General features: G+C 31.9%; 6 protein-coding genes across 20 annotated transcripts in view; 3 read left to right on the forward strand and 3 right to left on the reverse strand.

Annotated features, from left to right (window-relative positions):
* Positions 1–85: 85 nt before the first annotated feature.
* Positions 86–9825, reverse strand: LOC127068393 (probable WRKY transcription factor protein 1). Of its 9 annotated transcripts, none has more exons than XM_051004500.1 (16): positions 9722–9825; positions 9231–9426; positions 7905–8098; positions 7477–7779; positions 7221–7393; positions 7012–7128; positions 6560–6769; positions 5531–6448; positions 4443–5423; positions 3976–4332; positions 3794–3894; positions 2372–3723; positions 1878–2277; positions 1613–1714; positions 1405–1530; positions 86–1300 (listed from the first exon to the last, which is right to left on the reverse strand). In XM_051004500.1, the coding sequence occupies exons 3-16, from the start codon at positions 8073–8075 to the stop codon at positions 762–764; spliced, it is 5850 nt and encodes a 1949-aa protein (XP_050860457.1). In that variant the 5' UTR covers positions 8076–8098; positions 9231–9426; positions 9722–9825; the 3' UTR covers positions 86–761. The 9 variants fall into 9 exon arrangements, with proteins under 9 accessions (XP_050860457.1, XP_050860458.1, XP_050860461.1 ...); XM_051004501.1 differs by having other exon boundaries at positions 9747–9808; XM_051004504.1 differs by having other exon boundaries at positions 7477–7660; positions 7721–7779; positions 9231–9804.
* Positions 9826–9949: 124 nt separating this feature from the next.
* On the forward strand, positions 9950–12042 carry LOC127068460 (glutathione S-transferase-like). Of its 2 annotated transcripts, none has more exons than XM_051004708.1 (4): positions 9950–10053; positions 11032–11168; positions 11262–11429; positions 11510–12042. In XM_051004708.1, exons 2-4 carry the CDS (start codon positions 11036–11038, stop codon positions 11815–11817), a joined length of 609 nt encoding a protein of 202 aa, XP_050860665.1. In that variant the 5' UTR covers positions 9950–10053; positions 11032–11035; the 3' UTR covers positions 11818–12042. The 2 variants fall into 2 exon arrangements, with proteins under 2 accessions (XP_050860665.1, XP_050860664.1); XM_051004707.1 differs by having other exon boundaries at positions 9960–10121.
* Positions 12043–12761: 719 nt separating this feature from the next.
* LOC127068408 (AFG3-like protein 2) lies at positions 12762–16658 on the forward strand. The gene is made up of 13 exons (XM_051004542.1): positions 12762–12978; positions 13291–13414; positions 13521–13818; positions 13916–14009; positions 14121–14286; positions 14361–14496; positions 14587–14705; positions 14785–15060; positions 15144–15371; positions 15445–15671; positions 15743–15919; positions 15989–16207; positions 16270–16658. The coding sequence occupies exons 1-13, from the start codon at positions 12892–12894 to the stop codon at positions 16537–16539; spliced, it is 2421 nt and encodes an 806-aa protein (XP_050860499.1). The 5' UTR covers positions 12762–12891; the 3' UTR covers positions 16540–16658.
* A 141-nt stretch (positions 16659–16799) lies between these two features.
* LOC127068427 (mitochondrial enolase superfamily member 1-like) lies at positions 16800–19115 on the forward strand. The gene is made up of 6 exons (XM_051004634.1): positions 16800–17285; positions 17386–17488; positions 17569–17684; positions 17752–17906; positions 18006–18589; positions 18664–19115. Exons 1-6 carry the CDS (start codon positions 17205–17207, stop codon positions 18933–18935), a joined length of 1311 nt encoding a protein of 436 aa, XP_050860591.1. The 5' UTR covers positions 16800–17204; the 3' UTR covers positions 18936–19115.
* LOC127068469 (adenosine 5'-monophosphoramidase HINT3) lies at positions 18972–20162 on the reverse strand. Its single transcript, XM_051004726.1, has 4 exons — positions 19807–20162; positions 19534–19651; positions 19256–19449; positions 18972–19154 (listed from the first exon to the last, which is right to left on the reverse strand). The coding sequence occupies exons 1-4, from the start codon at positions 19876–19878 to the stop codon at positions 19113–19115; spliced, it is 426 nt and encodes a 141-aa protein (XP_050860683.1). The 5' UTR covers positions 19879–20162; the 3' UTR covers positions 18972–19112.
* A 148-nt stretch (positions 20163–20310) lies between these two features.
* The window catches only part of LOC127068417 (uncharacterized), a 46165-nt gene continuing 43197 nt past the window's right edge, over positions 20311–23278 (reverse strand). For all 6 annotated transcript variants that reach the window (XM_051004597.1, XM_051004596.1, XM_051004598.1 and 3 more), the window contains 3 exons: positions 22803–23141; positions 22257–22707; positions 20311–21932 (listed from right to left, as the gene is read on the reverse strand). In XM_051004597.1, the coding sequence (XP_050860554.1) occupies positions 21728–21932; positions 22257–22707; positions 22803–23141 (995 nt within the window). In that variant the 3' untranslated portion in view covers positions 20311–21727. The remainder of the gene's footprint in view (positions 21933–22256; positions 22708–22802; positions 23142–23278) is intronic.

The raw sequence follows: 23278 nt of genomic DNA on the forward strand, positions 1-23278 counted from the left end.
TTAAAAAGAAATATAAAACTTGATTGAAAAAAACTCTTTCGTATAAAAAATCTTTACATGGCACAAAAGAATTGTTTAAAAAAGATTTGCGTTGCGGAAGTATGGAAACACCATTCGCTCATACGATTTATTTAGTTGCATCACAATTATATTAACAAATACATATTGATATCGTGTGTGATGAATTTCTTATAGTTAAGAGAGGATTTCTTCCTGCAAGTTATCACAATTAAAATGATGTTCAGATCATAATTAAAAGTCAGTCGGGCAATATATAAATTGGATATACTATTAAATTATTCAAATAGTGAACTTACAAACTATACATTAATATATTAATCAAATGCATATATATATATATCGATACACCTATTCGTATTCTATGTTTTTACAATCTCTTGATAAAACATAAAATTTAACAACAACGCTTTTTAAAAAGTAAAATGTAAGGCACAGCTCCTCGCGGAATTTTGCGCCCTTTTTAATTACATTTCATGAATACGGAGCTGAAATTTATTGTGATAAGAACACTGATTTTACAAGCGCGGCACGATACTTTTTTTCATCTTATAATCTACAAAGAAGATATTACAATCGTAAATGACATTATACTGACTAATTCACATATCGTGAATACGTTAGGAATTTTTTCACAAATCTACACTCTCTTTATTACTTCCAACGTGGCTTCTTAATATATAACTTAACGTATTTATCAACATATAGAATAAAACGTCGGATCACTTTCTCACAAATACACATCAATGGAGAATATTTAATTGGCCTGTATTCGTAGCATAAACCATCCCTTGACCAGGCTGCGGTGCCCATCTTATGCAATTTAAACTGACGTATCCAGTAGATCCTGGAATATATAGCAATAATTTCCTAATAAGCACCATATTCCTTTTATTATCTTTAATATCTATATCAGTCCTCATGCTACGATGACGCCAATCTTGATCCTGTCTATCGATGTCGTCATTATTTTGTCTCGTGTTACCAAAGTTATCAATACCATGGATAAATTCGTCCGTCCTATACGAATCACTGGGTTCGTACGAGTTATAACATTCTGGATCAATTTGTTCTACTAAACATTGTTTTTCTTTAGTAGATTCTTTATCCGTGAGCTTGTAAAGCAATGCCATTAGAAATCCTCTTGCACGACTTCTTCGTGATGCCAAACCCACTAGGAGATGTTGCCTTGTTGGTGACATCGATACAGAGACAACCGTCTGATCGATTTTCGTCGAATAAATTCTTTCTCCTAAAGTTTCCCATTGTAAACTGTATATACCTGAAATATAACGTTCGCGAGAAGTGAAGAATAAAAAAAAAAAACATATGAGAAAAAATGAACAAAAAAAAAAGATAAAAAACAACTACTACCCCGTCACTTACCTAACGTCGTCGTGACATTTATACGTCCCGATGGTAACAGGGTCGTTAATAATTTCCCATCGGACGAAATATCAATACTTGCGTCATTATGAATCTTACATTCACGCACGACAATGTTTTTCTTGGCTGAAAATCCATGTTTTATTTATATCAAAAGTATAAAGACAAAATATTTTGGATCGTAGAAAATATGATCTGTGATACTTACAGTCAGTTATGTCTGGAATTTCACCTGTTGAAAAATCCCATGCTTGAACCCGATAACTCTGAATTTCAAAGCCATTAACAGTCATACTAACTGGTATGTGATCTGAAAGAATTAATAACATAAATATATAAGGTATCTACGCGCAAGATAAAACGCTAGAATTTCTTTATAACGTAGCAAGAGAATCGATGCGTTTCTTTGTAGGTATATTATAGATTTTTAAATATTTATAAAATTAGTATTGCGTATGATAGAGAGTTTATACCTCCTAGATCGATATCGTCGCTATCATCGTTTCCAGTATCTTGTCCTCCGCCACTTATTCCTCCTCCATCTCCATCTCCGTCTCCGTCTCCACTTCCACCTCCGCCACCACCTCCACCACCGCCTCCACCTCCACCTCCACCTCCACCTCCACCTCCACCTCCACCTCCACCTCCACCACCACTACCACCACCACCACCACCACTACCTCCTCCTCCTCCTCCGCCACTTCCACTTGCACTTCCACTTCCACCTCCACTTCCTCCTCCTCCAGTACTATTGGTAATATTTCGAACTGCTGAATTGCTATTCCCAAATTCGGAATAACGTACAAAGCGATTACGCCACATTGCTTGTGCAAAAACTATTGGACTTAATATCTGATGTATCCCTAGATTCTGCTGAAAATGTAAATTGCAATATCACTTATTTTCGCCCAATTATAAGGTCTCGTTGCAAAAAGACTTTTTCTACGAATTATCGATTAAAACGTACCCTGTATCTATTATTATTTTGATGTATCGAGCTTGGTCCAGGTTGATGATGATAATAATTATAATTATTATAATTATTATTATTGTTATTATTAACATTAACATTATTATTATTATTATTATTGTTGTTGTTGTTGTTGTTATTGTTATTATTAATATTATTGTTATTGTTATTACCATTTCTTTCAACGTCATTAGGAAAATTATCAATAAAATATGGCGAAGGAATATGAGGTGGAGCATTAAGTCTCCTTCTTTGATTTCCTGGCAAATTATGCAATTCGTTCAATGGAATTCCGTTTACTCGTATAACAGGAATATTTAATTCTTGTCTACGAGATACTCCGTTTCTATAAGATATTCTACGTCTGAAACGTTCCCTTTGAAGTGTAGGGTATCTTCTAACATATCCTCGAATAGGCGTAGACGCTCTTCTTATTATCGGCGCTGATAAAGTAGACCCTTGGAAATTTAATGGTCTTCTCGTACTTTGTTCGCTTGGAATAAAGTTACCCCAATTAGAAGAGTTTGGTCTTGGAATTCTTTGTTCAGTTTCTTGCGAATGCTGATTGAGTCCAGACGATATGTTTTGCCAATTGTTTCTAAATCCTCTTCTGTTAATTGCTGCACTAAGCTCATGAAAACGTAACTCACGAGAACCATTATTTCTGTAGATAATGTTACTACCTAGAGGTTGCACATTATTTTGTCTTCTACTATCCGTCGAGCTATCGGTATTAACAGAACTATTACTTTGAATCCTTTCAACGATATTCTGTACCTCAGCGGACAAAGCATGCTCCGATAAATTATGACCGGTGCTTGTACCCGCTTGCTGAAACTCATGATTTTGTGCAGTGAGAGTAGCGTTATCCGTACTTATGGAATTATTCACGTGTGAAGTCAGATGATTCAAATTTTGACGTTCCTCCGTATTATTGCCTTCTGATTCAGCATCAAGTTGTTGCGGATGAAAGAACAATCTTTTTAATCGTTCTGCCATATTGTGATAGTTTCTATTAGCGTGTACCGAGAAAAGATCCTCCGTATTTGTCTGATTCATCTCAAGGGATGTTCCAGGATTTTCTGTATCAAGATTTCTTTCAAAAATTTCAGTGTCGTCGTTATTTTCTGATAACGCTTGCACGTTGCTGCTTGGATTGTATTCTTCCGTTTGTAAACTATTGTCTAAACTATTACTTCGAGGTATTTCTGTCCTATTATTACTTTGAGATGAAAGATCGGTACTATATGGCCCATATTGACTAGACTCCAATTCTCGTCTCGTAGTTACCAATTGAGCTAATAACAAATCCGTTAATTCTAATGCTAAGTGCAGTAAAACATACATTTCTATAAAAAAGAATTATGATTACAATTATATCATTGGGAATTTATAAACCAATAAACCTTTCAAACTTACTATAGATTTGTTCATAAAGCATATTACTTTGCGATCCATTCTCAGGTCTGTTAGTTTCAAAGAATTGCGTTAAACCTTCAACCATCAAACTAAGAACTTGCCTGGAATAAATAGAAAAAACTTATATAAAGATAATATACATTTGAGTAAAAATATACAAACATTGACTATATAAATCTTACCTAGCTCGAAGACGAGTAGCTTCTCGAATCTGTTCAATTTCTTGATTTTCACTATCCGTGATATTGTCTATTTGACTATCACTATCAAAACCCCTAGCAACGTTATTATTTTGAGCGAGAGCTCTTTGCTGACGAACTAAGAACTCCAATCGAAGTATCATTACTTGTAAAAATTCTGAAGTACTTTGCACTTGATTTCTTTCATTACTATTTTCATTGGACGTACTATCGCATACGTTCGGTGGATTTCTACGTAAATGCCATGGCCTTCTTACACTTTCACAAAAACGAGAAGTGTCGCTACTCGATTGTGATCTAGAGCCTCTTTTAGCTCCCAGTGGCAATAATCTTGGATTTCTTAAAATAAAATTAAAAAGGGGGATATAGATATGCGTATATATATATATATATATATATATATTATTTAGGAAATTACTAAAACGTTATGTAACGGACCATGCACCTACCTTAAGTACATTCGGCGGCCATATTTACAAATTCTTTGGTACATGTACTGTCTGTTTTGTAAATTGATATTATTTGACGACGATTCGGGTTGTATTCTTGGATTAAAATTTTCAGGAATATTTGATGAATCTTCTGTATTGGTATTAACGTATTCGTTATTATTAGTATTATCATTAAGATGTTTATTGAGATGCGTATTTACATCCTCGGAAGAATACTCTACATTTTCACTCGTCTGCCCTGTTTCATTAACAGAACTTGGATTATTTACTTCGTTATTAACTAAATGCGAAACGCTAGGCGATTGCGAAGTTGTAGTGGTGATTGCAGAAATTGTTGGTAAGTTTGACGTGATTCCAATATTAGAAACAAGACTTGATATACTTGGTAATTGTATATTTTCATCGTTGGTTGTTAAATTCGAATAAGTATGATCATTTATCGCATTATTCGTGTACTGCGAATTATCAGGAAGATTACAATTCTGACATTGCGAGTAAAGACTGTCCAATATATTCGATAAATTATGCGGTTGCATATCTCTTAATTCAGATTCACTTGGTAATAAATTCGAAAGGCTTATGTTCGTCGAATTTTCTGTCCCATCGTTATTGCTATTGTGACTTTGTGGTTCGCTGCTCATAAATTTGGATGATTTCGTTATCCCTGTAGATGTTGAAGGTTGATTTTGATCGCACACTTTCGTATCAGCAGTCTCGTTATTCTCTCTCTTATAACTTTCTAAAAGAATCTTTTTAAAGTTTCTAGTAGGTTCACTTTGAGAATCTGTCGACATTGAAGAGGAATTCTGACCAGACGTCGAAGGTTTAGCATTTGTACTTGTATTCGATTGTTCTGCTGTTTCTTGATTATTGTTTTGTCTCTCAACTCGTACGGTTACATGTAGCGAACGTATTTGATGTTGCAAGTCTTCCCACATCCTACGAACTTGCTGCAGTTGAACAATTTCTAATCTGGCTCTGTAAGGAATATAAGAAGAATTAATTTATCTAACATATATCTACGTGAATCAGACCTTTTATCAAAGTGATATAGAAATATTTCTGCAGGGAAACTTTTAACATACCTACACAAACGTTGCATATTATCTATATGTCGTCCAAGGAGGCGTATTCTCAGTCGAATTTCTAAAGGATGAAGACCGACATCTCGATTCAGGGACAATCTCCATCTTCTGAATCCTTCTCCAGTTATATCTCTGCTGATATTCAATTCGCTCATATTACTATCTACAGATCGTTCGAAAGTAGAGTTATTGTTTCTTAATTGATTTTCAACTTGACTATCTTGTCCTTGTTGTTGTTGCTGTTGCTGTTGCTGTTGTTGTTGTTGTTGTTGTTGTTGATTTTCCGTTGAACTTTCCCCTTCTACTCTTTCCTTCTTTGGAGGAATATGTGTTTCTTGCGTGTTGTTCTCATTGCTTGAATTTTCTCTTTTCGCCGACGTACTACTACTTGCATTCGCAGGAGGATTTATTGGCCGATGATGAAGCGAACTACTGGAAGAATGAACTTCTGGCACTGCGCTTTGTTCTAGTCTCCTAAATTGACTTTCTTGCAAACTTCTGAACGGAAATAACGGTGGCTGTTCGTAGCTTAGAGAATTCGCAGGCATAGGGGCAATTTGATTTCTATTGCAGAACCTATTCTGAGCTCTTTGAATCATCTCATCGTTCGTGAGTCTCGTATGCGTTGGATCATTGAGCGACGATGTACGATTATTATCATAATTTCTGTTGGAGGAGTCTAATTGAATCCAACGACTGGTCCATCTTCGTGAATTAGAAGCATTACTTGTACTGGCTTCGTCAAGGTTGGAATCTGAATTACTATTTTCTTCCAGGAGCCAATATCCATTCTCTGATTGTTCTCCACTATTTTCGTCATCCAAAGTTTCACTGTGTAAATTTTCTGTATTATACCCATGCTCTGTGCATAAATGTCTTATAATTACATCGAATACTCTCCTTAATGAAGGGGAATTTCTGCATAATGAACAATGTGGTTTAAACAAGTAAAAGAAAGCAAAAAGCTTGAACGTATATTAAATATATTGGTTAAACGCTACTTCATTATAGAGTAGGACTAAAAGATACCTTTGTCGATCTCTTAGGTCGGATGATACCTCTGGTGCATTGGGAACAGTTCTTGTCACTCTTGTAGTTCTCAGATCAGATGCGTTACCGTTTCGTGTTCTTCTTGCATAATTATAATTATTCACCATTCTGTATCCATAAAGAGGCGCATCCCATAAATGATGATAGCGAGGTACTGCTTCAGCATCTTGAAAACCTTCCAATGGATTTCTAAATTTTTATATATAAACATTTTTATATATTTCATGTGTTACAAATTTACAACATAATAATAAAGATAGACGAGGGCAATTTAAAAAATTCGCAGCTTCTTTTTTTTTACATTTCATTCTTAAAGTGGAACATATTATTTAAAGGAAGAAAAAAAAAGACAGAGAGAGAGAGAGAGAAAAAAAAAAGAAAAAAAGGAAAAAAAGCGAATTTTTCAAGTTGCCCTAGTATGTATAATATACCTTAATAGAGTTCTGTACGGCTGCTCTACAGAAGGACGATCCCTCCGTGATCGAATTGGTGATATATTTGCGATACCTGTGATTAATTTTCTTCCGAGATTATCGAATGCTACATACCTAAAATATATTTTTAAAACACATTGAATACATTATATCCATTGAAAAAGCTAAAGAAATTTGTTAAGATATTAGTAAGTAATTTCAGTTACCTCACTTTTTCTTTATCCGATCGCGTTGAAGCTACTGCAAAAGGTTCCGATTGACTCCAATCCCAAAAATGAATTTCATTATAAGTTGCTATTACAAGCAACTGTTCAGATGGATGAAATGCAAGAGATGCAATGACTGTACGACTTTTAGCATTCCATACTTCGCTACCTCCCTAATTAAAACGTCTATGTTATTTCTATATATTTCTGGTTTTAATTAAATAGCATTACATTAGAATATACTTCAACAGCTTACACTTAAATCCCATACACGAACTTGACCACCAAGACAACCAGAAGCTAATATCTGACTTGAAGATGGATGGAAAGCTATACACCAAGGTGTACGTGGATGGCCGGAAAGAGTTCTTATATTCTTCCCTGTCTTAACTTCTGTAATATATACATTGTGATTTCCATGTGTAGATGCCAGTTTAGTCCTGAAATATAATAGAAAATTTTTAATTGTGTTAAATACCTTTTTATGAAAAAAAACATACCCATCAGGACTAAAGACCATTAAAAAAGTTGCTCTAGGAACACCAGGTAAATCACATTTCTATAAAAATAGAATTTCATAGAACATTGTAATTATGATTACAAAAAAAGCTAGTATCACATACTTCTTTTGCAATATATACATTCAAATTATAGAGACAAATATAATCGCATGCTTATACATACCAACTCTCTATGACTCTTCAAAACAAGATTTGTTTCCGCTATTGATTCAAGTTCTCGTGTACTAGTTTTATTTATATTATGAAGACCTAAATCTCTTAACATTAGGTTGCGTATCACATTCTGAGATTGATTGCTATGTAGCAATATCGACCTTTTTTTGACTTTCCCCATTTATTACTGCTGCTTTGTAGATTCTATTACAGATGGTATGCAAAATATATTTTTACTAGGAATAAGAGAAAACAATTCGAATAAAAATCAAGTGACTCAATAGATACAATTCAGCCTTTAATTCAAATGAGATACTTTCAATCGCAATACATTCTTGTGCAAAGAAAGTACATGAAAGTGTAATATTGACAATGTTGATATTGATATTTTTAATTGTAGCTTTATTTAATAAATACATCTGTATTGAGCATGAAATTATATACAATCTATCGAAATGAACTATATGTATGTATGTATGTATATATGTATGTATGTATACATATACATGCATGTATGTATACATAGAAGGGAATAATAACAAGATTATTACATGTAAAATTTATAATACAATTACTCTTTCTTTTTTCATTTTTGAATGAACATGTTATAAATCAAAACGACGTACGATTAATAGTAAAGTAATTATTTAAAGATATTATAAGATCTTTATGTACCAGTTATTTTAAAATTAACAAATACTTTATAACCCCTAACATAAACATCAGTTTACATCGTACTTACATAAAAAAATATATATATATGTATAAAAATAATGAATCATACTTTTCAAATAAATTAAAATCTATTATATATTATTCATTTTTGTTTCCTAACGCGTTACCTAAGTAGAAAAAATATATAAATAAAAAGCAAAGCTGGATTAGACAAAAAACACCAGATTTTATTCTTTACTTCACTTTGTATCGATAAAACTATTTTTATACGAATGCTAAGAACATAATTTTTTGCTTTTCTTTTACAACGAGTAAAAAAGATTTTCTAACATAACTTTTACAAATATTATCAAAATATTTATAAAAGCAAACTCTTCTCGTTATAAAACTATAATAATTGTATATATACATACAAACACACACGCATATATATATATACATACATACATTAAATATCAAGGTTTATCCTCTATCAAGGTTATTTATCTCTTATAATTATCTTGTACGTATAAAAATAATAAGCAATACCCAAAGATTGGAATATATTAAAATGTGAAAAACTAAATGACATTATATTGACTAATGTAGTATATAAAAAGATTATAATGCATAGTTATATATATATATATATATATTTTTTTTTTTCAAAGTAATTACCTACTCTGCATCTAATTGTTTACCAAGGGCACTATCTAAAGCATTCACGAGAAGAGATCACCACTTAATAGATTCATAATATCGAGCTATCAGCTTGAAATTGAATCTCCAATGGACGTAAAATCCAGCTGGATGCAATTCGTTATGCGATAAGCTTTCATGAGCGTCGTTTCTTCATCGACTTGGTACTCTGCGTCATCCTAGAAAGAAATTCCATTCGAAGACGGTTTTGAAAATTGTGTGTGACCGATTTCCCCTTAGGAAAAAAAGAAATAAAAGACGGTTGCCTCGAAAAAAAACAATGTGAGCTATTTTTATGAGGTGATCACTGTAATAATAATAATAATAATAATAATAATAATAATAATGACAAAATAAAAAAAAATAAAAAAAAATCAACGACGATCTACCAAATGCGCGTCTCAAGTCCTTCTTTTTTTTCCAAAATAAATTTTTTTTTTTCTCGATAAAATAAACGTCACTCTCTTATATTACGTAGCAACGATGTCACAAAACGAACACTTTGTTTAAAGCAACAATTAACGTCGATCTCGAAGCGGGTTGCTCACGAATGAGATAAACTAGGCACTTACTTTAAGTAAAGCAACAGAGAAAGCTTTGTTCGTAAAACAAACTGACAGAAGTTTGAAGTTACTGAATTTTCTAAATCATTCGCTGATTGGTCTAGTTACAATATGGTAACTTTAAGGCGAACCGGCGTTGTTTTTAAATATGGCGGTTAAAAGAAGATGTGGAAGGGGCGATAAGATATAGATTTGATCTATATATTGGTAGGATCCAATAAAGGCGTCACAAAATCGTTGAAGGTACTGTTGAAACTAACGCACCATATAAATTTATATATCTCTTGGTCGATTTCTATTGTCGAAAGCTTGTAAGTAAATTGATATATAAACATTTATATTAATTATTAATATTTTATATATATATATATGTATTAAATATTGTGTCTGTACATATATATGTATATGTATGTATATACATGTACATATAATTTTATTCGATTATAGTTATATACGATCATTGTTTCATCCGGTAAAGTTTCTTGGTGTCATCATCTGACGAAATAAAATTGTATGACTTTACAGTAAATCTGTTCGTAATCGAGGGATGTGCAATGTACGAAATTAAACCGATCGAAATATACGTTTAAAAATAGAATCAAATTAATATACTACGACACATTCGGCTTGAAATTATTTAATTTTGATAATTGATCAAAATGTTTTATATATAATTATTCATTGAAAAATGTTTACTAGAATAAATGTATTTTTAACGTTGCATATTACATAGTATGTTGTAATTGCTTTATTAGGAATTTATTTAACGGCGGATAATTAAAACTATTCAAATTATCTTTCTGTGATAATCGATAATTGACGTAATTGTCCGCGTAATTATTCATACTTCGTTGAAACAGTTTCCGGCATTCGCAAATTTTCCTATTCTGATAGAAATTTCTCGAAAGTTTCATTTACGTAAGAACTTTTCGAAAGATTTTTATCTTTCATTTCAATATCTACGCCATATCTCTATCTTATGATATAGTTATCTACTTGATGAGTTGATTATCCGTTTAATTAGAATTTTATTTTATCTGGGTAAAAGAAATTGCAGATTGCCGATAATGCATTCAATTCGATCTATTGTTCTCTGATAATATTAACCGTACTATCGATACGATTATTCGTTCTGCAGCTCAATTTGAGAAGATCGTTTTAAAATTATCATTTAAAATTATCATTTTAATTAGTACCAATATATTTTTCTTTTTTTTTCAGAAAAATGCCTTCCTACAAGTTGACTTACTTTCCTGTAAAAGCGTTGGCAGAGCCAATCCGTTTTATTTTCAGTTATGCCGGAGTCGAGTTTGAAGACGTTCGTTTTGATAGAGAAGATTGGCCGAAGATAAAACCGAGTAAGCGCAGAATGGGAAGAATAACGTCACATTCAAACGAATAATATATCTTTATATTTTATGTTCTATAAAGACTGGATTTTTCTTTCGTAGCTACACCTTTTGGACAAGTACCTATGTTGGAAGTAGATGGGAAAAAAATCAATCAATCTACTGCCATCGCTCGTTATTTAGCTAAGCAACATGGTCTTGCTGGAAAGAACGACTGGGAAGCTTTGGAGATAGATGCTATTGTCGACACCATTCACGATCTTCGTGCAAGTAAGTTATTTTTATATGAATATTTCTATCGAATACTTATCGCATGGATTTTTATCTGACTGTTCATACATTTATTTCAGAGATTGCTGCACATCATTATGAACAAAATGCCGAAGCAAAAGCTGCAAAATTAAAGGTAGCTAATGAAGTAGTACCATATATTTTGGAACGTTTAGACAATCAAGTAAAAAATAATGGCGGTTACTTTGTGGGTGGTGCTTTAAGTTGGGCAGATTTTACTTTTGTCGCTCTGTTGGATTATTTGAATTTTATGTCAAAGTCTAATATTGTCGAGAAATATGATAATCTCAAAGCATTGAAGGAAAAGGTTGAAAACATTCCTGCTATCAAAAAATGGGTTGAGAAACATCCGGAATCTGGATTCTAAACTACTTACGAAATTCATAATCATATATTAAAAAACATGTATTTCTATATCTATGGGAGAGAGAATTAATAATTACATGCAAGTATTAATTGTTTTTGTTATATGAATTTTTGCAAAGATGTTATAAATATTTGCAGTATTTGCTTAGCTCTTTATAGGTTGATAATGTATCAAGAATTTCCATTGTAATTTTCTATTGACAATAAAGAATTCATTTTATTAACATTTTCAAAAAGAAAAAAAAAACAATTAATCCCCCATTAGAATAAGTGCAAAAGAGTGAACTTAATTAGAAAAAATATTAAACGAAATTTAAACTACGAAAGTTCATCTCAATCGCGTGTAATAACAAAACAATTACATACACACACACAGAATAGTTACACGTATATACATACATTTAATCAGGCAACATTTTTTTTCTCCAAGTCTATTTTCTTACACAAACATAAAATGTGTTAAATTAACGCGTACTTTTTATTGCAAAAAAAGATTTAAATTTGTATCCTTCGAATAATCTAAATCCTATAAAAATTTTATTCAAAAAGTGAGTACGTGCGTTATCTCACTATTTTTAACGAATTCATTTCGCTATTACTATTATCTTACGAATCTTATAATTAATAACACAAAGGACGTATCATACATATCGCTAAAATATTGTATTAATTAAAAATTTCATCCAAATTTTTTTCTAATGTTTATTAATAGTACACGGATTGATATATAGTCATAAAAATCGTACAATATATAAATAATATAAAATATATAGGTTATACAAATAAATTATATAAAAATATTAAATTAAGATTGAAAAGTTAATTAGATCGCATACATCAAATACGTACGTACATTTTAAAGATGGAAATGCTTTTGAAAAAATTCCTTTTTTATATTTTAAATTTGACGTAACTAGATCTGGTTTTAACCATACATAGTTCATAACCAGCATTCGATGTGTAGTACCTTGAAATGGTGAGTTGCGACCGGCACTGTGCTCTTCATTGATATTAGCTACATTGGAAAAAAAATTTCATCATTTTGTGAAACAATTATTAACATAATATATAAAATATGGCAAGCCAATTATTATTATCTGCAAAAAGATTGGAAAAAATTTTATTAGTGTCCGTTCAAAAGGGACATTTTGATACATTTCAGGTATGGCTATAATACAACATAACCTATAAGTAATTTATGATATAACATTCTCACTTATAATATTGATATTTATAAGTCAACATTTAAATAGTTTTCGATTAATTCATTAGATCGTACACATTTATCGAGAAATTATTCATAATATTTACAATTATCATTATCGAAATGCAAATATTTTCTCTCATTGAAAATACGCTTATATATTGCTCATATATCGAGAATATAATTATATATATTGTTATTTAAATGTAAAATAGAACGTATGACAATTCTATAAATATATCGACTAAATAGAACCACGTATTTTTTTAGTTGAAAAGACATTTATCATTTCTGAAAAAATGTTATACAATGCCTGTATTTGAAGAATTGCAACAACAATGGAGATTATTGTGTATGCAATCACCTAAAGGATTTGAAAAATTTTTTAAACGAGGTAAGCAAAATTCTAAGAACTTTTTCTTAATAATAGTGATAGTGACAATAGTAATAATAACAATAACGTGATTATACTAAGTAAATAAACTAACATTTATATGAAGGAGGGGCAAAGCCAAATAAAGTTAATGAACAAACGGATAAAAAATCGGGGAGCACATCAAGTAAAGATGCTCCATCCAGTAAACAATCCTCATCTAGTCCTAAAGGTTCTGAGACTAATTGGACATCTAAGATTTTTGGTACAAACTGGCAGCAAGGGCAAGGAGGCAAATCATTTGGCGATTATGATAAATACACATGGTGGGGATTGCTTTTCCTAGCAACTATAACAGCATTTGTCTATTTATTCTCAGAAGATATATATTCTCGACAAGTTACATGGAGAGAATTTGTCCACAAGTAAGTGATCTATATTTGTTAGTGCAAGATTCTAGTTACGCTGGAAATGTATTTTTTTGACTCGTGTGATTTTCTTTTTTTTTGTCTTAAATTTCAGCTACTTAAGTAAAGGAATGGTAGAAAAATTGGAAGTTGTAAATAAAAAATACGTTAGAGTCAAACTTCTTCCTGGTCATAGTATAGATGGATATGTAAGTTTTAACAATTGATTGTATCCCTTAATGTATTATAGTGTATTAACTATTGCGTCATTTACTTTGCTGATATAATACAAATAAGTTGATTTACGATGTACTTTCTAGACTACATTATGGTTCAATATTGGAAGCACTGAAACTTTTGAAAGAAATTTAGAAAATATTCAAATAGAATTAAATATAGAACCTGAAAATGATGTTCCCGTTGTATATAAATCTGAGATAGAAGCATCGACTATACTGACATATTTAGTACAATTACTTTTCTTTGGTACCTATTAAAATTATTAATTGTTATTCTAAAATCATTTACAGTTAATTCTAATCTATTAAATGATTTTATAGCACTAGCTATATACATGTTGCGACGTTCGATGGAAGCAATAAGTGGAAAAGGTGGTAGAAGAAGAGGATTATTTGGTGGTGTGATGGAATCAACTGCGAAATTAATTAATTCAAAAGATATTGACGTTCGATTTAAGTAAGTTATTATTCCTACTTACGTGTCTGAATGATGTGCCTCGGTCTACAGTGGTGAATTATATTTTATATACGCATTATTTGAATATAGAGATGTGGCTGGATGCGAAGAAGCAAAGATTGAAATTATGGAATTTGTAAATTTTTTGAAAAATCCTAAACAATATATAGATCTTGGAGCGAAAATCCCAAAAGGAGCTATGTTGACAGGTATATAAATGTCTCAAATTAATAACAATATTAAACAAAGAGAAAACACAGTATGTATGATCTATCGATTATTTTGTAGGTCCTCCTGGAACAGGAAAAACATTGCTTGCTAAAGCAACGGCCGGAGAAGCGGACGTGCCATTCATTTCCGTGTCAGGTTCAGAATTTTTAGAAATGTTTGTGGGTGTTGGACCTTCTAGAGTAAGAGATATGTTTTCTATGGCAAGAAAACATGCACCATGTATTTTATTTATCGATGAAATCGATGCGGTAGGAAGGAAAAGAGGTGGTCGTAATTTTGGTGGGCATTCGGAGCAAGAAAATACACTTAATCAACTTTTGGTGGAAATGGATGGTAAAAAGCTCTCTCCAATGTCTATCGGACTAAATTATAATCCTACATTTTTTTCGTCAACGTTGTTTCTCTCTTCCTTTCAGGATTTAACACGACAACTAATGTAGTTGTGTTAGCGGCAACTAATCGAGTAGATATTTTGGATAAGGCACTTTTAAGACCTGGTAGATTCGATAGGCAAATTTATGTTCCTGCGCCGGATATCAAAGGACGTGCTTCCATATTCAAGGTGCACTTGGCTTGTTTAAAAACATTGTTGAACAAAGATGACTTGGCAAGAAAAATGGCATCCTTGACACCTGGTTTTACAGGTATATATAAACATAAATGACAAGAGGTATATCAAATCTCGCGTAAATAATAATATAAATAAACATTTTTTAGGAGCTGATATAGCCAATGTTTGTAACGAAGCAGCTCTCATAGCAGCAAGAGATATGAATGATAATATTCAACTAACACATTTCGAACAAGCCATTGAAAGAGTAGTTGCTGGTATGGAAAAGAAAACAAATGTTTTGCAACCAGAAGAAAAGAGAACAGTTGCATATCACGAAGCTGGTCATGCAGTGGCAGGTTGGTTCTTGGAATACGCAGATCCGCTTTTGAAGGTATTTCCTCAAATTTATATACCATTGTCCAAGGTAACTAATGATCTTAATAACTATTTCATATCTCTTAGGTATCTATTATACCGAGAGGAAAGGGATTAGGCTATGCTCAATACTTACCACGTGAACAGTATCTTTACTCGAAAGAACAATTGTTCGATCGAATGTGTATGACACTTGGAGGCAGAGTTTCGGAAGAAATATTTTTTGGTCGCATAACAACAGGCGCTAGAGACGATTTACAAAAGGTATTATTGAGATTATTCTCAACGTGCAAATAACGAATGATTTATTTACGATAACATTAATTTCAACAGATAACAGAAAACGCCTACGCTCAAATCGTGCAGTTTGGTATGAACGAAAAAGTAGGTAATATTAGCTTTGAAAGACCACAACCTGGTGAAGCAACTATAGACAAACCCTATTCCGAGAGCACAGCACAACTTATCGACAGTGAAGTCCGTCAGCTAATTGACAGCGCGCATAAACGCACACGTGATCTTCTTACAAAGCATAAGGAGGATGTAGCTAAGGTAGATTAATTAACGTTAACGATATCAATCTTTAAGGTCCTAACGCTTGAACGAATCTATAGGTCGCAGAACGTCTTTTGAAACAAGAGATTTTAAATAGAGACGATATGATAGAATTACTTGGACCTAGACCGTTCAAAGAAAAATCAAGCTACGAAGAATTCGTTGAAGGTACTGGTTCCTTTGAAGAAGATACCACATTGCCAGAGGGTTTACAAGAGTGGAATAAATCTAGAACAGAAACTGATAATAAATCGGAAAGTAAAGAGAGCTTACCTCCTAATCCACCTTCAAAAACACCATCTACTGAAACAACTAAAAATCAGCCGTAAAAAATATTGTAATTGTATTTCATCAAACTATAGTCTATCAAGTATATATCATTCGTACTTTGTATTATAGCTCAAAATACATTATTAAAGAAAGCTAGAATATAGTATAATTATACTCAGCTGCATCAGCTGTCGTAATTATTAATTTAATTAAATCATTTATTAAACGTTTGCTTATACACACTTAAATATATAATTCATGTAATATAATAATTCTTTCTGCATCTTTCGCTAATAATACTTACTGAACTAAGAAATGTTTTGTGGAGATCCCAATATTAATTATAGATATCGATGAAGAATATATATACGATGTATTACGAACGATACAGTTGTTTATTTTCTTTTAATAAGATATGTGCTTACAGGCTATAAAAATGAGATAAGAGATATATCAAACGAAAGTATGCAGAAATTTCTAAATGTCATCTCGCCTTATCTTTTTCTTACGTAAAAAAAATTTTGTCCTTGTTGATGCCTAAATGATATTGTTTACATAACTGATAATGCTTATTTACATACATCTTTAAACAAAAAAAAAAAACAGATAATATGGATCATATCTTACGTTTCAATCCAGTAGCACGAAACGTTGCCCGCATTATATATCGAATACGATTTAACATTAACATTAATATATCATTGGATATATTTTTACAAGAATCATGGATATCAGCATAGTTGACGTCGAAGTAAAGGATATTAGATTTCCTACGTCGTTGAAGGCAGATGGTAGCGATGCTATGGTAAATAGTATTATCATATTTTGATGATATAATTCAAACGATATCTATCGTATTAAAAAAAAATTAACGATTGTAAAGATATGACTTTTTCTATTTATAGCATACAGATCCCGATTATTCATGTGCATATGTCATCTTAAAAACTAACACAGATATTCGTGGATACGGATTAACATTTACTTTGGGTAGAGGAACTGAAATTGGTAAAATGAAGATTTTTTTCATTGTAGCTTTTCATTAAAATTACACGTATGAAATTAATATAGATTTATTCTATTTTCAGTTGTCCAGGCATGCAAATCTTTGTCTACTTTGGTAAAAAATCAAAAAGTTTTAAATATCTTCAATGACTTTGCATCATTCTGGCGAAAACTGACTAGTGAATCGCAATTGAGATGGGTATATCTCGATATTTATAATTAGAGTAAAAAATGACGAAATATGTGTACGCTAATTTTTATTTCAGATTGGTCCGGAAAAAGGTGTCATTCATCTTGCCACAGCTGCTATAATAAACGCTTTGTGGGATATGTGGGCTCGTATAGAAAAAAAGCCTGTTTGGAAACTTCTTGTAGATCTAACTCCAGAACAATTGGTTTCTACCATCGACTTTAGATACATGTAAGTCTTAAATGGGAAGTAGAGCGAATCTGTACGTTAATTTAAGCGATTTTGTAGCATGAATTTGTACATAAGATTTAAGAAATATTTTGTTTACAGTACCGATTTTATTACGAAAGAAGAGGCGATACGAATGTTAAGAAATAATGAAGTAGATAAAAAAAAACGCGAAAAATTTTTAATCGAAAATGGATATCCTGCTTACACTACACAAATAGGCTGGTTGGGTTACAGCGACGAAAAAGTTAAAGAACTTTGTAAAAAATTTTTAGATCTGGGATTTACATCTTTTAAAGCAAAAGTTGGTCAAAATATAAAAGACGATATTCAACGATGTCGTTTGATACGCGAGACGATCGGATATGAAAACAAGCTGATGTTGGATGCTAATCAGGTTTGGGATGTTGAGGAAGCAATTGAATGGATGAAGCAATTGAAGGAATTTAAACCAGTTTGGATAGAAGAGCCCACTTCACCGGATGACATTTTAGGCCATGCTAAGATTGCCGACGAATTGAAGTCTATTGGCATAGCTGTTGCAACTGGCGAGATGTGTGCAAATCGTGTAATGTTTAAACAATTGTTACAATCAAAAGCTATCCAATTTTGTCAAATAGACTCTGCTAGAATAGGTGGAATCAACGAAATATTAGCTGTATATTTTATGGCTAAAAAGATTGGAAGTAAAATTTATTTTTTAATATATTTATACTTAACTTTAAAAAACGCAAATATTTAAATAACTTTATTTTTCTAGTACCAGTATGCCCGCATGCTGGAGGTATAGGTTTATGCGAAATGGTTCAACATCTTCAAATGTGGGATTTTGTATCTCTTAGTGGAACAACTACAGATCGTGTTATAGAATACGTAGATCAACAACATGAACATTTTGAAAATCCAGTACAGCTCAGAAATGCATGTTATATGCCACCTATTGCTCCAGGTTATTCGACTAAGCTTAAGAATGACTGTATTTCGAATTATATCTATCCTGATGGAACAGAATGGCGACGTACGTTTAATTAAGGAATTTATCAGTTAAAAACTGTAACACACTAAATGTTTTTGTATAAAATTAATAAGTTTTAAACAGAATTTGTTTACTTACAACATTATACAATCAAATTAAAATAATATAGCTATAAAGTATATATAACAGGTATAAATTCTTATAAAATTTTAATAATAATTGAACTATATATCTCATGTATCTTTCTTTTGTAAACGTGATCTCACATAGTCCGTCTGTGAAAAAGAAACAAAAAAAACCAAAAAAAGTACATCCATAAAATAGTTATATAACGAATGCACAAACATCAGATATTTAATTTATCGTTAATACATACGCTCACAAACCACGGAGTGTTGAGTTTAAACACCATTCGTTTGACAATGGACATATTTTCTACAGGAGAAATAAGATGTAAATGAAGGTGATTTACTGTGTTAAATGGGGGCCAATGAAAACCAGTCCTTGTAGAATTAATGTCAAATCCTTGTTTTTGCATTACTAATTGAACACAACCAATAATTTTATCATCTGTAAAAGATAGAAGGTCAGGAAATTCCTTTCTCAAGTAAAATAGTATTTAAAAGAAAGTTAAATTTAACTTCATTAACTTACAAAGCTTGATGTCAGCAGGTTGTAAATCTTTAGCAGTATTTATATGCTTATTTGGCAATATTAAGTAATGATGATCTGATGCTGGATTGATATCTTTGATACACGTAACGTATTCATCCTAGGAATGTATGTATATCATCAATTAATACAATTAAAATTTGACTCTTTTAATAACATTGTCCACTCTGAAGTTTTATTTGTTAATATTTTATGTATGCTCAAGATCAAATAAAAAAGAGTGGACTTTGTTCCAATCGATTAAATTTTACTTGCCTCATAAATTTTTTCACTCGGACTTTCATTTTTTATTATCTTACAGAATATGCATTGTGCTTCGGCGGCCATATGAAATTGGAATTATTTATTAATGGAAGTTAATTATTTTGACAGATCACTGACTACAGTAAGAGAGGTTAGTTTGGACTTTCATTAACGTATTATATTACTAATAATATGTATTTCGCGTTTCATTAATTTTGTGATCGTTTAAACTTTCTTGTTTATTAAAAATCACCTCGCAATAATTTTAAGAGATGAATATTATTTTCATTGACATAACTTGAATGGTTCGAAAAGATGACTGTCTCATTTAACTTTCCTCTTATGGATTTGATAAAACGCAGTGCGCATGCGCCGTGCGGTATTTTTGAATTAACACTAGCGCTTAAAGTTTATCGACGTTCAAATCGGTCTTCTTAATTTGGATTTTTTTTCTTTTTTTTTCTTTTTTTTTCTTTCAAAATAACGATTTGTTCTTATAATTAATAAACACGTTCATCTGATTGCGGTAGTTTTTAATTTAAAATATATAAACTGTACATATATTCATAAGTAGTATATATATTTATATATGTATATTTATGTATAATATAATAGTGTGTCGTGAGAGCCTAATAAATTATATAACGTATAACATATCCAATACGTGTGTGGCAGTCGAGCTGAAGGAGAAGATTGATAAAAAAAAATCTCCTTGAAAAAGAAAAAAAAAAAAACGTAATTTACTAAGTTGCAATACATTCGCAATTATCATAGCTCTTCACCATTTGTTCTGCTTCCACTGTTGGCCGTGTAAGTTCATGAATTCTATATAAAAAAAAATTAATAGAGAAAATCAAACAGATGATTTTTCACGTCGGAAAAAGAAACAACATGTGTTTCTTTATATCTAATATTTTGATTCTAATATTTTGGGAAAAAAAAGTAGAAACAAGAAATTTTATGTTTCAGCGCGCATACCTTAAACTTCTTATTCATGAATTGCACAATGATATAAATAGCATTTTTCTTGAGACATTACATAGTGGAATTTCTTGCGAATATTACTAAATATATATATATATATATATACATATATATATATATACATATACATACATATATATATATATATACACCTTCCTTTTCTTTATCTATAATATTACGTTAAACAAACACATACACAAATTTCGCTCGTCGATTTCATCCAAAGAACAAATTGTTCAATTTGTTATGTGTATTATATCAAAATTGTAAATTAAAAAAAATCTTTTATATACATATACATATACATATATATATATATATATATATATATATAAAACATACGAATTAAATAACAAACACATGTCTGTGTGAGTGTGTGTGTGTACGAAAATGACAATTTTCTCGATATAAACGAACGACATGCTTATCTTCATGAAATATTTATATCTCCCCGATAGGCCCAATAAAGCCGTGTCTGTGGTGTTTCTTACATAGCTAAAAGGATTTTTACCGGGATTGCCCAGACTGTACAGTGCTTTTTGTTTGTTCTTTTTTTTTATCTTTTTTGTTTCTCTGTGTTTTGTTTTTGTTTTTTTGTTTTTTTTTTGTTTTTTTTTGTTTTTTATAAATATCGCTTATAAATAATGATTAATTTATATTTCCGATATGACAGAAAGAAATCATACAATATACAATAATATCCGTTATTACGGCGCGATCATGTTCTTAATACTGCAGTAACTGCCTCTCATGATTCTCAAAGAACGATTTCTTTTATATCGTTAGTTGTCGAATCGTTTTTCCCTTCGATTCTCTACCCTCCACCTTTATTCTTTTTTTTTTATCTTCTTATCTTTGTCATTCTCTTTGTCACTTCCTTCACATATAGATATAGATAACCGAAGTTAACTATTTACTATAACTTAACGATCTAATACAAAGGTAAATTTCAGCTACCCTGATAAGACATTTGATCGGGAATCGTGGACGAGTGATTCTGCGTTGGACTTTGATGAAAATGTGGATTGGTACCGTCCTGTGATAAATCACCGACTACTGGTTCTTCGTATTTGCCTCTTTTAAAACGTCCGTACAACGAGGAGTAAGGTAAGTTATAATGAATAGCTGCTTGATTGATGCTCATGTGACCTAGTCTGTAAGACAAATATAAATAGATACATAAATATAAATAAATAAATAAATATATATATATATATATGTAATCTCTAGATGGGGACTAAAAATCCCAAACGATTTTAAAAATCAATAACTCTTTTCCAAAATTTTTTAAGATTAAAATAATTTTTTGTTTCTTTTTCAGATTGTAAAACCACGAAGGTGTAATTACGAGCGCCTAAAAAAGTCTTGAAAAAAAAAAAAAATGATTTTCAAAACCACCTAGGAACTTCTGGCCTTCACCTAGAGACTACTTTTGATCCATCTCGTATTTAGCAAGGATGAAAAGAAAAGATAAATACCTAACAGCTTCGAGAGCTTCAGTCATGGCATCTTCACTCCAAGGCGTAGGATTACTTCTACTAAGTTCAATCCCTTCTCTTTTACACCTACCATAGAGAGTTCCCGTGGGAATACCAAACTCTGTCGAGGCTCTTTGGACAGACGTTTGACCAGATCTTATTGCTTCTAAAGCACGATCCAGATCGGCAGGTGACCAGGTAGTAGGACTCGCGTTAAAAGGTGCAGCTAATCTAATACCCTCTCTTCTTGCTATTTTGTAGAGAGTACTGGAAGGTATACCAAACGCTTTCGACGCTTTGTTAGCTGAGATCGTTCCTGTCCTTAATGCTTCTAACGCATTATTTAAACTCTCGTCGCTCCAGGATTTCGTAGGTCCGTCCTTTTTTGGCGTGTCGATGCCTAAACGATGTGCTCTTTGCCAGAGCGTCGTCGATGGGATACCAAATGTAGCTGAAAGATAACGTATTAAATCGAAAAGGTTCTCTAGAAAAAATCGTAACGTGTGCGCGCACGCGCGCGTGTGATTCGCAGAATCGTATATTTACCAGATGCTTTCGTAAGACTCATGTCGTGATTCCTTAAGGCTTCCAACGCGGCGTCCATGTCGTCCTGAGTCCAAGATTTGGTACCATGATGATGTGAACTCGATTGTCCAGAATGACCTCTCGAATTGTTTTCACCCGAGTCCGAGTGAATCGAACTGCCAGAAGGCATGAGTCCGAGAAGTTCAGGCGTGATCATCATCATATTGTCGCTGTCCGCTGCATTTTTTGAGCTTACGCTCGCTCTATCCGACATGTGACTGTCGATATCGATCGTGTCCGAAGAATCCATCGTGTGTAGAGTTTCGAACTTGATCTTCACGCTATCGCAATTTTGTATCTCTGAGTAAAAAGATGAAAAAGCGGAAATAAATAAATCAATAAGTATATAACTTCACAATAGAAAGTTACTTGTGGAGACGCACGATTAGCTCCGTAGACGAGAAGATCGTTAAAAAGGTAAATCTAGACGCAAGCAT

Source organism: Vespula vulgaris, chromosome 13 (genome assembly GCF_905475345.1).
Source record: "Vespula vulgaris chromosome 13, iyVesVulg1.1, whole genome shotgun sequence".
Taxonomy (NCBI): domain Eukaryota; kingdom Metazoa; phylum Arthropoda; class Insecta; order Hymenoptera; family Vespidae; genus Vespula; species Vespula vulgaris.